The sequence below is a fragment of the Marmota flaviventris genome, chromosome 3 (assembly GCF_047511675.1).
Source record: "Marmota flaviventris isolate mMarFla1 chromosome 3, mMarFla1.hap1, whole genome shotgun sequence".
In the NCBI taxonomy this organism is placed as follows: Eukaryota; Metazoa; Chordata; class Mammalia; order Rodentia; family Sciuridae; genus Marmota; species Marmota flaviventris.
Window position 1 is genome coordinate 97,563,120 of NC_092500.1, and position 18,197 is coordinate 97,581,316.

Here is an 18,197-nt window from a genome sequence, read left to right on the forward strand (position 1 = left end):
TGAGAATGGTCCTTTTAGTTTTTTTTTAGATCAGGCTGGTTAGGCAGATAAGTGGGCATAAGTGGATAAATTGCTGCGCTGTAATTTGCAAGGGCAGGTCAGCTGTTTGAGTTACACTTTAAAACAGCTCATCTTTATAGCAAACTGCTTAAAAGGTTTGGAGGAAACAAGATGAAGTGTGATTCCCTGTCTGCTTACCTTCATTCTACAGAGTATCTACTTTTAGGAAAATGTAGCATTATTGTCTGTGGGTGGGATTAATGCAAATTGGTTGTCATCCATTATTCTGAGTACTTGTTTAAAATGCCACATGCTTTTTTTTTTTTTTTCATACTAATATGAGCAGATTGATAGCAGTGGCTCTTAAACTCCAGTGTGTGTCTGAATCACCTGGAGATCTTGTTAAAACAGACTGGTAACAATCTGTTATTGTTAAAATCAGATTTGCCCCACTTTTAAAGTTTTTAAAATTTTCTTATTTATTTATGTATTTGAATTAATTATACATAAACTTTTAAAGTTTTTGATTTAGTTTATGGGGTGGGAACTGACAATTTGCATTTCTAGTAATCCCCAGGTGATTGATTCTAATGATGAATTATTAGAAATAGTACCTTCAAATGCATTTTTGGCACCACAGGATCTAGACTCTTCTTTGGCACTGTGTTCTGATGATACAGAATAGAAGGCCAAATTTCAGCAATCTGTTGTCAAGGGATACAGAGTACCTGGGGCCATTTATAGGAATAATCTAACAACATTTTCTGAGACCATTGATTTCAAACCCTTCTGTTCCAAAGTTACACCTAAGGTGCTAAAAAGCAATGTAGTTTTTCTTCCTTTCCTACTCTGCTCGTTTCTGCCTACCTCTGATGGCAGATGGATAGTTCTGGATAGTTGATCACACCGTGTTTGATCTTGAAATCCTAAGTGCCCACTGGTTGGCCGATCAGTGGCCTCTGTGGCTGAGACCTTCAGCATAGGGCTGGCTCTGAACTAGTGACTTTCAGGTCATTGTAATTACATTTACACCCTTGGTACCTTGTAGGCTCAGACCCTAAGGGGAGAATGCTACCATGTGAGGACCAAGTTCTTGTAAGTCCTGGTACCACCTTAATGAACATCTTCCACACAGCACAGGGCCCAGGCATCTCTGATCCGGGTTTCTTTGGGTGAAATTTTTCCACCTGTGACAGCTGCTGAGCTTTGAATGATCTTCTCTGACCTTTTTGGTGCCACTTGTCTAGAGATTGTCTGCAGACTGCTAGGTAACAGAGGCTTCCTGCCAGTGCAAACCCGTGACTGCCCTTTACACTGTAATTGAGCGGAGACAGGATTTACCTCATCAGAGCACCTTGCCTGACTCCATTTCATATTATCAAAAACAGAGACCCAGGACTATTATTTTTTATAAAAAATTTATTGAGATGATGTAATTATAGGCTTTTCTTTAAAAATTATTTGCAACTCACTGGCCCTGAGAAAAGGCATTTTTTTTTCTTTTTTTGTTACATTCATTTGATTCAGTCCCTTATAAACCCCACACCTCATAAACAAGAGATTAGAAACTAGACCAAAAAAAAAAAAAAATTCATTCTAGATTCGTTCTGGTTTGCAGGTGGGTGTAGTCACAGAGAATGTTCACTTGACATGTGTGAAAGACGCAGGGAGTTTGCAGTTGTTTAGTGTTGATGCAGATGGGGCCAAAAGAGTATCAGGTTAGTCTTTTGTGGTTCTGACAACACAGGGATTATTGGGTGTCCCTCCCTCCCCCATCCCTCTGGCTTCCTTGTATCACTTCCTTTATTCTAGGTTTATGCTCAGAAAAGGAGCAGACTGAGTGAATGAAAGCTTCTGACTAGCACCGAATGCTTAGGGAAAGAAAACTACCCTTTGTTCTTTGTCTGTTTTTCCAAATCTCTTATCTTCAGTTTCCTGGGTGATAATGGGTCAAATGGGGGAGTGGTCAAGCTGGATCCCAATCCTAATTCTGTCCCTGCCATATTATCTGCTCCAATGGTGACATTACCTCTCTGATACTCAGGCTTCCTTTCTGCAAATGGCAGTTAATGGTTCAAAAACATATCCAGGGCTGGAGCCTAGGCAGGGAAGGATGGACATGGGGGTTATTTAGTCATTTTGACCAATTCTGTTGTAGCCACTTAAATTTCAGCTAAAGGGACATTTTTAGTTGGATAAGGTATCAGCCCTTGATCAGAGGATTTTAAAGAGATGGTTGAAAGGAGAAAATCCCTCAGTTCCTCTTTTCTTGTGGGGGACCTCCAAATGGGATTTGGAACATTGGCAATGCTGCCTAAGGGCAAGACCAAGTGGCCTTGGATCAAGCATATCTGAGAGACATGTTATTACCTTCGACAGGACCCATGTAGCCAGCTACCACTGCTCTCTTCTGACAGAAGGAGACAGCTCAGTGAACTCATGATTTGGGGAAAGGGAATTCCAAGACACGAGCGAGAGCGTCCACCTTTCACACAGCAGTGCCCCTCTGCATTTTCCTTTCCTGACTTCAGATTTTGTGGGCTACGAGTTCCCATGACGGCCACAGAGAAAGGCCAACTATTCAGATGATACATGAACTTTTAATTTAGTCTGGGGTGAAATTTTCATCACTGCTAGTCCTTAGTGTTGAACTGAGAAATTTCACGCTGGACGATCCTGTAGGTAGAATCTAAACTCTCAGGGGAGGGATTGTGCCTGGTTCATCTTTGAATCCCTCACAATGTCTGTTAGGCGATTCCCTGAGGTTTGATAAATTGAATGTGAAATCTTCAGGATCTGCAGTACGTCAATACTGTAACTCTGGTATCGGACTGTCCAGCTCTTCTCTCAAAGAACAAGGACTTTTGCAGTGAAGGGAATCAAGAGAAAAATCATTATTGGCAATGTTGAAATGGGAAATTAAGATTATATTGGAATTAGCATCTCTACTTCAAGTGGCTGGAGAAGTCATCCTAAGTCTTACATATTTATAAGATATTGCTTTGAATACAGAAATCCTAGGGGGCAAAAAGGCATTTCCCTCCATTTTTCATCTGTAAGACTTGGAATGGTAAGAGACTGAGTTCAGAAACTTGGGTAAAGTGGCCAGAATGAGATGTTCTCATCTCAGGGAAAAGGAACATCATGCCCTGATCTGTTTTCATATTCATATAAGAACCTCGGTAGAAAGTCCATCCTTTCTCTCCAGTTCTTAAACTTGGTGACTTTCAGATCACACCAGGTATTCGGCTTAATCTCTCCATTTGAGATATAGTACCAGTCATCTTAGAGGCTGAAAATATATCACCTGAACACTCTTGAAAGACATTCACAGCTGCTGGAATCCAGCAGAATCACACCCCCCTTCAAGCAGATTGAGACTGAACCCTTCACAATGAGGCCCTCTAGGCTCACACAGAAAGCAGAATGGGGGAAGGAAGTGACAGTAAGAGGAGGCTGGCCGCCACCTGTGGTCTGGTAAGAGGCAGGGACAGAGCGAGACTAATGAGCCCAGATCGGCTCCTCAATTCCAGTGTCTGTGAACCATAGTTCATCTATTGCCCCCCACCCCAGGCTGGTATCCTTTTCAGTAAGGCCCAGGGGGAATTCCTCTTGCTTGTGTGCCCCCAACTCAACTCAGAAATGGCAGGAGGACAAGCCTGGGGCCTGCCAGCTTCACAGGGAACTGCTGCTGGTGGAGCATATAAGTACCTCAGAGAGCTGAGAGACGCTAACCCAATGGAGGAGCCAAGGAAACAGGGAGGAATGGGGAGGGGGTGCTTTTCAAGGCAGGTCTAATTTTCTGAATTAAAAAAGACGGTATTCCCCAAATTGGATATTCGAATCTATAATGGAAGAGTTAATGTGGATGGCTAGAAAAGGAAGAAAAAAATCTAAAAACAGTTTTCTGAAAAATCTGTTATCAACAGAAGTACTAAGATGGCACGACCCTCCTTTTGTAAGACACTACCAACCTTATTTTGAGAGGTGAAAAAGAGCCAGGAATGGATCCGTTCTGAAATACAACGGTGAAGGAAGGAGAAAGTAATGGATCTGAGGAACTTGCTTTCTGCCCAGGCCGGGCAGACCCTGGCTGCATCTGGGACTCCATTCTGGAGTACTCCCCTCACAAATGTTCTGTGTTCAGTGGGGACCAGGAAACTTTAAAAAGGCTAGGAAGTGGGGGTGGGCGGTGGGGAGATCAGGTGCTGTGGGAAACTGACCACAAGATGGCCTCTGGAATGGAGCAGAGAGGAGCTTTTCTTTTTCAATAACCTGTTTCACAAAAACAAATCTCCACTGTAGAAATATTTTTGCCCAGTCTCTGGACTGCCAGGCCTGTGTGGTCTTTTTGTATTTGCAGCACTTGCAAAGCTAATCCCAAGCAGCCGGGGGGGCCTTCCAAACAACTTGCCTTATCTGACGCTGTAGCTGGTTGGTTCTCACCGTCATCTCAGGGACGGCCTGCTGGAATAGCACTTATCTTTCTGGAGTACAGCAGCATCTGTGAGGGTTCTGGCCTCCCTCAGATGGGTGGCCAGATGCTGGCATAGGGGTCTAATTTTGGCTGCTGGACACAAAGCACCCAGGTCACTGATTCTATTTAGGTGCCAAGAATCCCCAAGATTCTGCAGGAGACTGAACTCGGCTGAAAGGCATGTGAAGTGCAACAGCAGGCGGAGGGGTTGGGGGGACGGGACACAGGGGAGTCAGAAAAGGAAGGTGAGCAAGAATGAAAAAGAGAGCTTGCCTTCTCGTGTGATCATTTTTTAAAAGCATCTTTTTTTTTTTTTTTCTTTTTTCAGCCAAGACCCAACTGCAACAGAAACAAACCTGATCCACATGGCAGGAAAAAGAGGAACCTGATCCCTTCTGCAAGTATTCTTTCCTGACCAGCTGGGCTGGCTGTACTTTGTGAGATTTGCAAAAAATATATATATAATAGATATATATTTCCATAGGAAAACAACCTCCGATGTCTTCCCTTATATGAACGATGAAAAGTCAAACTGCAGGTTCTTAAAAAAAAAAAACAAAAAACAAAAACACCATAAGACTAACAACAGGTGGAAGGGTGAGGGTGAGGAATTACAGGTGGACAGATTCCAAAGAAGGAAATGTGACTCGCGAGTCCCAGGCTCGTGCCCTCCGCCAGAATTCCAGCCCCGCCTTTGCCGGGTGGTTTGTCTAAGGTGCTCTGGGGTCCCTCTTGGTCTGCAAGAGAAGTGTTCCTGCCATCGCTGGGTCTCTTCCTTTCCAGCCGGCCTCAGCCCACCAGCTTTATCAAGCCTCCAGTGATCCTGGTGGGCAGGGGCTCCCTCGCCCTCAGCCCGCCCAGGTGGCGTGTGGCTGCCTTCAGCACTCGTCCTCCTGGTATATTTGTTCATCCAGCTCCTGGGACTCAAGGTGCTCCAGTCGATCTGTTCGGCCACTCATGATTTCATCTGGGGTTTTCATAAACCTTTGGGAGAGAAAATGGAGGAGTCAAGAGAGCACATTTCTTCAAAGCTATCTTTACACTTCTGAATTCCAACCCATAAAGCGAGGCCCTGTCATCTTACAGTAGCTGGAGAGGTGCTGATCCCAAACGCTAATGCCAACATGGTGCAAATTAGCAAAAGGTACCCCTTCCTCTGATTGCCTAAAAAGTGGCAAAATGACTATAACGTCTAGTGTGACTATGGTGGGGTAGACAGCACCCTTCAGATCTATGGGGCATGTTACTGCAGGACCACGGGGAAACTTAGGTACAGCTCATGTATCTGTGTTTCTGATTTTTTAGAGAATTAGGTTTTACAAAGACCCACAAGAGTCATATATCCATTTTATTCCAGACCATGGGGCCAGGGAATGGTATCCAAAACTTGAATTTAACATGAAGGATACAATTGAATATTAAATTAAAAAATGGCTCACTTGGAAATACCATCAGTGACCTGTGTCAACTATGATTGACATGGTTCAGGAAGGTGGCCTGGTTATAAATGTCCTTTCAGTGGGAGTGCTCCTTCTATAGCCCCAGCATGTCTGCATGCTGTTCCCTTTCCATACACTGCCTGTAGCAGACAAACTACCTTAAAACACACATTTTCTCTCATCATCTTTGTTCAAAAAGCCTAAGATGTATCAAGTCAAAGATGTACTCTTTGGCCTGCCTATCTGGGTCTTCTATCATTCCTACCCAGGAAATTCTTATCGTCCACTGCTCACTTCCATGAACCCTCCATTCCAGTCTGCCAGTCTTTTTCTTATATAGACCATCGTTCAGGTCTTCCCATAAATCTTTAGCTTTGTCCTTATCTGGAACCCTATTCACTCCTTTCGCTACTCATTCTTTGTGTTTTGCTTTATCATCAAAGAGCTGCTTAATGTGTCAGTCCATACTGAAATCTACCTTCACTCAAAACCTAAACTTCTTTTTCTTTGATTCATTTTTAATTTTTTTAAAAAATTTTTTTGGTTCTTTTGGGATTAAACCCAAGGCCTTGAACATGCTAAGAAAGTGCTCTACTGAGCCACACCCCAAATCCCTTTAATATCTAAAAATCTTATAAAGAAGCCATCATTTTACAGCAAGTTTGGCTTTCAACACTCATTTCCTCAAAAATAACCAATGGCTCCCTCACTAAAAGCACTATTCTTTTTTCTTGCTGAAAATCTTTTACTGGAAGCCTATGAACCTTCCAATTACTACTGATTTTCTTCTCTGCCCACTATTGCTAAACTTCTGAAGCAGTGTGATGTGTAGCATCAGTCTTCTGCTTTTATCCCTTAGCTAAAACTTCTCCCTCAACATCCCGAAGTCACTAACGATCCCTCTAGGCCAACTCCACAGATAGACTGTACTTGGTTCTCGAAACTACCGCCTTCTCCTTTGGACTACTTTGTCATAGTAATCTTCTGGTCTTTTATACCAAGTTTGTCATGAAATATTTATTGAAACCCTCCCTAAGGTATAAAACAGAGTTATATAAAGTACAATCCTGGGGCTGGGGATGTGGCTCAAGCGGTAGCACGCTCGCCTGGCATGCGTGCGGCCCGGGTTCGATCCTCAGCACCACATACAAACAAAGATATTGTGTCCGCTGAAAATAAATAAATAAATAAATATTTAAAAAAAAATAAATAAAAAATAAAAAAAAATAAAGTACAATCCTCTACCTTCTGGGAGCTTATGATCCAGTTGTGGGGAGAAGGATTTCATACATACACCTATTAAAAATAGGAATCAAGGTGTGTTTAAGGGCCAAGGGAACTCAAGAAATGATGGAGGAAGAGCATTTGGGAGAGCTGAAGAAGGCTTTGTAAAGGTAGGAGAACTGAGGTGGGCCTTGAGGGCATGTGTACTTTAAAGGTAAAGGATATGTACTTGAAGCAAAAGGAATCATATCAGTGTCACAGGAACACCAGAAGTGTGTATTATGAATTCAGGAGGCAGGGGAATGGTGGACCAGACATAGAAGGAGATTGCTGAATTAATCCTGGTGGGAACGTTCAAAGCACAGACATCAGCTTTCTTTGCCAGGGAAGCAGGAACAATGCTTTTGCCTTTCCTCTACCTTCCCAATCTCATGCAAGAGCCTGTCATTGGTAGTAGACTCCAACCTGGCACCATGTGGCATCAAATCCTGGGAAATGTGGTTCCCAGGCTTCTAAGCCTTGGTAACACAGAATGGACAATTCAGTACCATGCCTCACTTAGACACAGGAATTAAAAATAGTTCTAGTTTCAAGACCAATTAAGAATGGTGATGCGGATGATGAATAGCAAGAATTCTGGGAGGAATTTCTAGTTCTTTCTTAATATGTCTGAAAATCTAATGTGATATTTAAGTGGGAGTCCTTAAAGTGTTAAAAGAAGCTCTTGAACATGCACATTTGGAATTTCAGGGAAATTTTTAGAGCTTGATCTAAATTTGGTGACAAAATGGAGGTGACAAATGAAGTCGTATAATGGGATCAATTCATTCAGGAAAAAAAGTGTAGAGTAGGAAGAACAGGGACCCAAGGATTAAGTTTAGGATGAAAGATGGAGAGAAGACATCAACAGAGCCAGAGTTAGGAGGGTTCTTTTGTATTTATTCCATTCTTCCATTATTCATTTCTTGAATAGCCTTTTCTGTTTTTGTGGAAGATTGCAATTATTTTTACTATTCCTTAATTTCCACTCCTTCTCAAAGCTAAAGCCTAATTGCTCTTTCCAATAATTACCACCATCCCAGAGAGCTCATGTGTTCATCCATAGTGTTATTTTCTACCTGTATACAGACAACTCCAAATCCATATCTCTAGTCCCAACTGTGGCTCTTTTCTTTGTCCACTTGCCCAAACTCTTAACCTAAGGTCATATTTGTTGCTCGCATATTCTCCCACATCTTTGATGCCACTGCATCAATTACTAACCATGTCGGGGGACTACTTCTATCTTTCCTGAGTGGTCCTTTATATACCTTCTTTTTCTTTTCTAATTCTTGAAATCATAATATATATGGTAGGATAAATGGCTGGAACTCATTAGCTGTGGGAATTCTGAAAAGAAGAATATCTAGTGCAGGGGCTTTCACACTTTTTTGACTGTGAAGCATTAGAAGAAATATATTTTACATCATGATTCATCACACACACACACACACACACACACAAACACACACAAACACACACACATACACGGCTGAAACCAAATCTTTGTGAATCAACAGTCACTCTTCATGTGATGCAGTCTGTTATTTTCATCTCTATCTTATCCTGTTTTCTATTGCATTAAAAAAAAAAAAAAAAAACAGAGACTGACCCATTAAGCCTATTTCATGACTCACTCTGGGTCATGACCTGCAGTTTGACAAACCCTGGTTTATGAGGCTGAGAACCTGGAAGTTCAGGTTTAATTCCTTACTTTGACATTGACAATGGCTACTCTGATTGTTCCCTTTACCTATACTGGACTTTAAAGCCAGACAATACTATTTGGCCACTGCATTATTTTAAAGGTGAGTCAGACTGTGTTTATATTTAGTTTTGGCTTTACTAGAGGCCAGACATCAATATAAAAAGTTTTTTCCCCCCTTCAATCTCAACAAACCATCACCTGGTATCCAATTTGTAATATTTGCAATAATGGCTTTGGGGATCAGATAGGCAGGTAGAGATCTTAACAATCTCCCTCCTCCCCCTTATTTAAAGAAGACAATATCCTCCTAAAAGAAGGAAAGGAAGAAAACGGAAGTGCTACCTGAACAAAAGCCTTTGTCCTGGCTCCTTCCTGATAATGTTTAGTTTGTAGTAGTGGCGCAGGGCTCTGGACATTTTCTCATAGGTCATGTTTGTTCTGTTCTGTTTGTTCAAAGGAGGAAGAGAGAAAAAAAGCACAAAGACACAATGAAATGAACCTCAGAAAAGGAACTGGGGGAGCTATTAAAATAAAAGCTCCTCAGCTGGTCCACGTGGCCCTGCCAGCTTGGGAACACTACCTGCTAACGTGCCACCTTCCAGACCCCTTCGTTCCTCTTCCTTCCCTTTGGCTTTCACATACACTGAGGCCAAGGTTTTCCTTTAGGGTGAACCACCCTTTGTCACAAGGCCTGAAGCTCTGGCCAATAAAACCCCAGCCACCTCCCTCAGGTCCTTCCTCCAAGACTGCTCTCTGCTATGCCCCAGCGATTTCCTGAAGATTCCCACAATCTGGGTCCTCCTTCACCTCCTGACCCATACAGAATTTCTTTTTTTGTTGCCACGACCTTTCTTAAATGTGTTTCTGGTCTGTCATTTTAAGGAAGAGATTTTTGTTGTTGTTGTTTAAATTCCTATTGTGGCAGCAAGAATACAGTGGTTGTGAGCCCTTGAGCCACGGTACAATCTGGGAGTTGCAGAAAGTATTTCTCAGTGACTCACACACTGAAGTGTCTGTCAGTGAGGCCTGGCCATATTTGGTCATGGCCTGCATCAGGTCCTTCTCAACCCAGTCAGAGCATGGACTGCCTTCTTAGGAGGCTGCAGGCCTGGCAGGGCTCAGCTGTGCATCCCTGCCCTTTCAGTCCCTGAGCTGAGGCTGTGCCACCCGGTGCCACCAGGGTACCTCCAGCTTGACCTCAGATCTACCTATGTATTGTCTGACCTGGATCATGATTCTCCACTTATTATATCTGCACATTGGAACAGTCTCCCTTTCTATAAAACACTTCCTTTGTAAATTCCATTTCCTCCTAGTTTGGAAAACTGTGGGGCTGTACTGTTTTCTTGTAAAAACAAGGTTTTACAGTCCAGAGACATATTTTTCCATGTAGAAATGAACTTCTGTGAACATGGGAGTTTCCAACTGAGCAGGACAGAAGTGACACTTCCCAAAGGTCCCCCATGAGTCATAGAGCTCATAACACTTCCCTGTCACCCAGTTCCTATGACAGCAGGGGTGGCAGGGCCAGGTGGAGGGCAGTGGCACTGAGGGATACTTACAATGCAGTCTATCAAACTGAGATTTACTGAGTTAGTGGGCATTTGGCATAAGTAACATGGAAAGAGGCATCTTTAATTATTTCCTTCCTTTGTGACAGTCTTCCAATGAGGAATAAACTAAATGATAATGGGCAGACTTAGGAAGTAGAACAGACAATGACCCTCCAATCCAGAGATGCACTTTTTTTTTGGGGGGGGGGGCACTAGTTCATAGAGCAAGGATCTGCTGCCCTTTTACCTTATGGTTTCCCCACAGTCGAGCCAGTCCATTGGGATCCACTATCCGGAATATTTTGGATTCTTTGTCCTCCCATCGGATGAAGTTTTCGTACCGGCTGTCAGAAAGCAACTGATAGACGTAATCCCAAAGCAGTCTACAGTCTACAGAGGAAAATGAAGGGAAAATAGCATTGAAAATGTTTCCTGTTGAGGCATGAACAACAAGAATCAGAAAAGAATTCAGTAATCACTTTTGCCAGGTGTGAACTACAGTGAAGAATCTAAGGTCCAGAGAGAGTGAGGGAGACTATGCTGGAGAAGTATGATCTTTGACCTGTGGAGGCTTCGAGATCCTCTGGGCCCACCACCCCCTTTCACAGATGAGGACATCATGACCCAGAATGAGGGAAAGACTTATCCTTGGTCATGGCCAGAACTTGAACTTGAACACAGTTCATTGAAAGATAGAACAAGCTCTACCTGGGAATGAGTTGGCTTTGGTGGACGCCTGCAAACGGGCTAGCAGGGTGAAAGGTGGAAAGAATGTTTTAAAGTTCCAGAGAAAGTGGTGTGTTAAAAAATGGTGGGGTTAAAAGATTCTTTTGATGTTGGTGGAGACACTGAATGGATAAACATGAGAAGACTGGGCTGGGCCAAAACACGGCCCAAAAGCAATGCAAACCTATGTAGTGAAAACCTATGTAGCTTGGTGATGCTGACAGTGGTAACCGTGGCTAGCAGGGTTTTTAAAAAGAAATAGATAACTCTCATGATATCATGCTTTGGAGACCTTTAAAATTGCTTTACTCTACTAAAATCATGGTAGAGAGGAACCTGGTGCAAAAAATCCTTTCTCTACTGGCAGAACCGATGTTTTATTATATAGTCAGGCAACAAATATTTATTAAGTGACTTAGAACAGCCCTGGTTCTGTGCTAAGCCAAAGCTTTTGGCTGTGGATTGGCAAATTAAAAGAGAAGACATGGGATGTACACCCCTCCCCTATTCTGTTTCTTTTTGGGTTTGTGCTGTACAGGTATGTGGTTTGTTCTCTAGCAGAGCCTTGATAGGTAGGTGGACATAGATATGTACCTTCTAGGTTTAGATGACGCAGGACTGGCCTCCAGATGAGAATTAGAGGTGCCATTTCCAGGTGGTCATTGTATGATTTTGGCCCTAGCCAGAATAGCTGGTAATGGAAGATCACTGAATGACAAATATGTGTTTGGCATGTATAGGTATTATTTCTAATCTTCAAAGAGGTCACAAGAGCTTGCCTGAGGTCACTGGGATTTGAATTCCTGGCTCCTGCACTATAATGTGCTATCTGGTACACTGGGAAGGGCCTGGCCTGGCGCACCTGGGAAGGGCATGTGCAGTTGAGACTTGGAATATCTTATAGTCGGCACGTTCACATGCCAGAGACAGGAAGTCACTCTTCTTTGGAGAGAGTATATTTACAAGGGGAATTTAGTCAGGCAACCACTAATCTCCCTGAGATTCTATTTCCTCATTTATGACATGAGAATCGCAACACTTACTTTACAGGATTATTGTATTAGTGATAATGTGGGTGAAAGGAAAGTAATAAAAATAACAGCAATATTTATTGGGTGCTGTTTGCAGGCACTGTACTGTATCTTCTGCGAGCGTGGTTCCACTTGGCCCTTACACTACCATGAGGCAGGTGCTGTTGCTATTCCTATTTAATAGGCCAGGAAGCTGGGGCCAAGAGGGCTTGGTAATTTACTCACTCAGGGTACATCATGATGCTAGGCTCTGATTGTCTGTAAAGCCTGTGCCATGCCACAGTTTCGGATTCGACTTCTATTCTCAGAGACGCTGTACAATGGGTACATATCTGTAAAAACCTAAGGACTTTCTAGGGCAAAGTTTAACCATGTAGTGCATCCTTTGTGAAATCCAGCTTTCTCTCTGAAGGGCAGAAGGAACTGGCAAAAAAATATGGGGTTTTCCAGGAAGCTTGATCCTTTAAGGAACTACCATGAAGCTTAAATTGACCCTAAATCTTTTTAGTATCCCTTAGTGTATCATTTCTTTTGTATTGTCTCTGCCTAAAAATTAATGTGATGTGTGATTTGTTGTGCTTTGGAAAAAGACAAGTGGCATCCTTCTTGAAACAATGATTCCACAGTCCTGGAATTTGAACCCCATTCTAACATCAGAAGCTGCTGGGCCCCTTCTTCTGTTCACACCCCTTCTTGAGGGTTCATTTGTTATTGCCCCAGTGTGGGCTGAGGTGGGGGAAGCAAGCGGGCCACCAACCCTAGTGTCAGTGTAAGTACCCTGAGAAGTCGGTACCACACTATTGCAGACAGAATAATCTAGCTCGTTTTTAAAACACTTGGAGAGGATGACTCCAGTTTCTAAGCAAAGCAGAGAAGTAGACTGTGTCTTTACCCCTCAGCTACCTCCCTGTCCTGCCTCACTTTCATTACAAAGGGAACAGGGAACTACTATGGTCTGAATGTCAAATGCACCTTGCCATTCACATGCTGAATCCTATCCCCCAAGGTAATAGTATCAAGAGGTGGGTCTTTGGGAGGGGGTTAAGCCATGGGGCTCCATCCTCATGAGACGGGTTAGTGCCCTTATAGAAGGGGTCTGAGAGAGGTCCCATGCCCCCTCATCATGAGAGGACACAGCAAGAAGGTGCTCTCTGTGAACTAAAAGGTGGGCCCTCACCAGACCTCTAATCTACCTGCACCTTGATCTTGGACTTACCAGTCTCCAGAAGTGTGAGCAATGTATTTTTGTTATCTATGAGCCACCCAGTTTCTGGTGTTTTGTTACAGTACCCTCAATGGACTAAGACAAGAACTGAGCTGTGGTTCAATTATCCACTCTTTGTCCCACCATCAAATGGCAGGCACATTTTCATTTTCCATAGTTTCTTCCAACTGGAAAACATCTGACAAAATCAAATATTATCATAAAAATGTCAGTAAGTCAGGAAGGACAAAGGTGGTTTGCATCTAACCCCTCCCAGGTCTCCTCATACAGTTAGGATCACCTTTACTACAAAGAGTTGAGGATACCTGGATGCCTCTGGAATGAGAATGAATTCTCCAGTGCATTCATTTTAACACAATTTTACATAAAGAAATTACCCAGTTGTGTGTGTGTGTGTGTGTGTATGTGTAAAGAAATTTTACCCATAAGAAAGGTGAGTGAGATGCTCTGGGCTCTGGGCAGAAGGCTTTGCACCCTAGAGGCCTACTGTGAGCTGAAACCCATTGCTGATGGTTCTAACATCCATTACCATCTGCACAGGGTTTCCACTGCTTTGTTTCTATTCTCTCTTTTACATTATAGTGCTTACTAGTTCTCATAAAATAGTAAAATGTCAAGCAGACGATTTCTCCAAGCCAGGGCGACCCAACACTGGGGTATCATGTTGGATTTTCAGAGGCATCGAACGTGGGTCTTGTTATCATGTTATCTGCTCTTTGGGTGACAAATAAAGGACAAAGCTTACCAGAAAACGAACTTTACCTATAAGTTTCATGGACATTTGTATATTACACACTTTTTTCTTTCATAGACATGGGGGAAAGAAAACCCAAAAAACTAAAACGGAGCAAGCTTCCAATTGATCACTTTAAATGACATTTAATCCAGCAAAGCCAACATTGGTTGAGTAATAAAAAATATGTTGACATTCAAGACATATTGAATTATGCTGTCACTAATGGAGGTAGCAACAGGAATTTTGTGGCATAAAGAAGTTGTTTCAAGCTCAGAGTATAAATGGCTTTTACAACACTATCGATTGCTGTTTTTTTTAGTTAAAAATTATGTCCAGATGTTAAAAATATCTGCCTAATCACACAACCACCCCCCCAACTCTTTTTTTTTTTAAACTACTGAAGTTAAAGCCATGCAAGTTATTTTTGGTTTTAAGATTTCTACTAAATAAAAGGTATGCCCTCTTTCATTCCCTGGATCCTTTGGAAGCTGTTATCAGGGTCCACCTGGACTCTTCTTGTCTGTACAGATACAATTTTCTTTGATCATCAATGAAAATATTTAATACAATTTAATAAAACTCACCTCACTATAAAACAACTGAATATGCATGTGTAAGACTTTTTAAAAAATCACATAGTATCCACTAATTTTAAATGCATTTCTCTTAAACTAAAGGGCTGCCTTCTATATCAAGACATGGTTATTTAGAGAAACGTCCATTACTTGGATTGTCTCTTCCAGGAGAGGAAGCTTATGAAAGGGTTTAGCTAGAATAAAGTTCTACTTTCCAATTGCAGAAAGAGAGTTCTCTCTGTTTCCTGCTGGGTGAGGTACCCTAGGCATCCGCTGCTAAAAGGCATTGTAAAAAAATCCCTTCCTGTGGTTAAAGGAGAAATATTTTCACTCCCACGTCTGTCTCCTACCAGAGACTCATTGTATAAACTCATTGAGCAGAGACCGTAAAAAAGATGGGCAATTTTCACATAACCAACATAGTTTAAAAAAAAAAAATATGCTAGACAAAGCTGATGTTTAAAAATTTTGAGTAGGTCAAGTTATGGACAGAGGGAATGTATAAGGACAATGGCTAATTGAACTTTCAGCAAAGCTTCTAAGAAAATCATTTTATGTTGTTTTAATGGCCCAAATAAAATTTTAGAAAAAGGCTTATAAACCAGAGTACCATGAATATAATCACAAATAGGGTGAGGCTGAGGATCTCTATGTTTTTAAAATTTATTACCTAAGAATTGATAAATTTATTTCCAGTTCAGCAACAAAACAGGTAAAGTAGCATACAAAATTTAAAAACTTGCTACTATGCTTTAAACCAGTGATTCTAAACCAGAGGGGCAATTATGCTCTCAAGGGGGTATTCGGCAAATGTTTGGAGACATTTTTGCTTAAGCTGACAGAGATGGAGAGAACTTCTGGCATCCAGTGGGAAGAGGCCAGAGATGCTGCTAAAATATCTTCTAACGCACAGGATAAGCCCCCACATCAAAATTATTTGGCCCAAATATCAAGAGTGCTAAGATTGGGAAATTGCTTGTAGAAACAGTTTTATAACATTCAGGGGACCATCTGCTACCTAGTCCTTTTTTTCCCTTTTCCATTCTAGATTGGCTATTACCTAGAAGCAGAAAGTTGATAAATCCAGTGCAGCCAACTCTGTGTTGATACGTAGAGGTGTGTTTACAATGGGCAATTGCTTGTGTTTTGCTGTAGCTTAGGAAAACAGAAACCATATGTGCACAGTGGCATGCTGGGGGCGGGAGAAGTAGAAGCAAAGAATACAAATCCATGGTTCCCCGTTTTCACAGAGCAGCAGGTCTGCAGCTGCATACAGGCTGGACCATCCCACCTCTGCTGACACGTGGTGTGGGGCAGGCTGGGGACACAGGCCTCAAACTCAGGTTCCAGTTGAGATTCAGCCACAGCTGGAATCTAACAATACATCAGCCTCTGCTTTGTTCAGGGGTGGGTGCAGCCTGGGATTTCACATCCAGGGACTGCAGAGAGGTGGGGACACTGTTACAGACACGTGCACCCTTAAACAAACTGGAATTTCCAGTCTCCTCAGGCCCCTTCTGTTATTTTCCACCCAGCCACAGTTCTGTTGCTGTTTTATCTTTTAAAAACATTGTCCTGAAATTTCCTTCTCTTTAGGGCTCTTTGATTTTTTCAGTCATTCACGCTGATAATACAGTGCTGTGACTCAGCTAGGGTGTGAGAACTCCGAGCGCCAAGGCATATTCCAGCTGGAATGAAGGATCCTCCCCTCCCCAGTCCTCATCAGATCCCAGTCACATTTTATGCATCTCCAATAGGGACAATAAGCAAAGCCTCAGAGGAGGGGAGGGAGGAGCACTTGACGCTCCAAGGGAATTAGGGGGCTAAGGTGACCCCCAAGGGGCATGCTTTGCAGGTTAGAGTTGCTTGAAATAAATGTGCCACATACAGACCTTGCCTGTCAATGCCCCTGCCAGTTGGGGGATGGGAAGTGGGGCAAGGACCCCTCTGAGATCCACAGCATGGTAGCTCTGTAGTGAGGCAGAGGCGCACTAAACTGCAGAGCCCAGACTTTCCCACAGGCCACTGCTTCCATAGGCACACCCAAGGCCAGTTCAACTAAACGCCAGCTCAAGAGGACTCTGGATTGAGGGGTCTCCAGAGGGTTAAGTTCCCTGGGATAGTAGGGAAACAGCTCTTTCAGCAGATACTAAAAACCTGGAATTCTTTTGGTTGATGGAGGCATCCCATAATATTATCCTTTATTTCCCCCAAACATAGATATTTACACATATACACAATTGTGCAAAGGTATGCACACTCCCACATCTTACTACTAAGGAACATCCTCCTCTCTTTCATACAATTGCTTTAGACTTCTCTTTTATGACATCCTTTTGTCTTCAAGTCTACTCCTAAGATTCATTTACAAAAGGTTAAAAAAAAAAAAAATCCAGTATTTGACCTGAAGCTAATTTCACCAGCACTAAATCCTGCTGGGGAGGAAGTAGAGATGGAAGCAAGAAGTCAGAGTAGGGCGTGATATCCCCTGACCCTGGACGCCCTTGAGGACAAGTTTCCCACTGTTTTCCCTAGTCCCATCCTTCGGGTTTCTTCATCTGATTTAAGATTAGAGGCTTCCAGGATGGAGTTTTTGTGCATACATACCTTATCTAGTCAAAATAAAACCAAATGACGAAAGCTCATTGAGTCAGGTGGTGAATGAGCATTAGGAGCTCATGTCTCCCTGCTTAGAAGCTTCTGTGCCTGTTAAAGATGTACACTTGGTGGATCATAAACATGTTTAAAGGTTTCCTGTAAGGATTGACATGAAGTATAAGAGGGTTGGGATCACGAACCAGGAGGGAGTTCTATATCTTATCTGCTGTAGGATCAATTAACCAACCAACTAATGATATTCTCACAAAGCATGAAGAAGTTCAAGTTTTCCAAGAAGGATTTAGAGACTTCAGCAAAAGTTGTGAGATAAACACAAGAAAGGAGATACTGTCTATTTGGGCGGGTCATGGTCTTTGAACAACCAAATTTGTGAGGACATTTAAAATCTCCACTTTCATGAAGCACACATAGGGCTGAGAATGGATTATATGACAATTCTCAGTTTACCAATAATTTTTTTTTCTTCCTGAGTCATTGTTTGGGCCAAGGAACGGACGGACAATCAGACAAGAAGTCTGGTAGCTCAGGTTTTAAGGGAATGGAAGAAATTTATTTAAAAGAAAACCAAAATGACTTAAAATTTTTCTTTTTAAGATTTAGCTTCTAGGAAGGGCAGCAGAATAGAATAGACATTATGATTGCTGTATGTATATAGGTGACTCTATGACCAGTGTGATTCTGCAATCTGTACAATCAGAAAAATGAGAAATTATACCCCAATTGATTCAAATGCATGAATTGCCAAGATCATTGTAATGTCATGTGTAGCTAAAAAAAAAAAAAAAAAAAAGATTTAGCTTCTATAGTTAAAACCAAAGTAGGAGCTTGGTTTATTTGATGGCATA

The 18,197-nt window shown here is 42.3% G+C and overlaps 1 protein-coding gene across 5 annotated transcripts in view; it reads right to left on the reverse strand.

Moving 5' to 3' along the window:
• Positions 1-1,401: 1,401 nt before the first annotated feature.
• The window catches only part of Etv6 (ETS variant transcription factor 6), a 230,364-nt gene continuing 213,568 nt past the window's right edge, over positions 1,402-18,197 (reverse strand). For 4 of the 5 annotated variants that reach the window (XM_071610138.1, XM_071610136.1, XM_027955976.3 and 1 more), the window contains 3 exons: positions 10,688-10,830; positions 9,230-9,330; positions 1,402-5,461 (listed from right to left, as the gene is read on the reverse strand). In XM_071610138.1, the coding sequence (XP_071466239.1) occupies positions 5,356-5,461; positions 9,230-9,330; positions 10,688-10,830 (350 nt within the window). In that variant the 3' untranslated portion in view covers positions 1,402-5,355. The remainder of the gene's footprint in view (positions 5,462-9,229; positions 9,331-10,687; positions 10,831-18,197) is intronic. The other variant, XM_071610137.1, reaches the window with a different exon arrangement.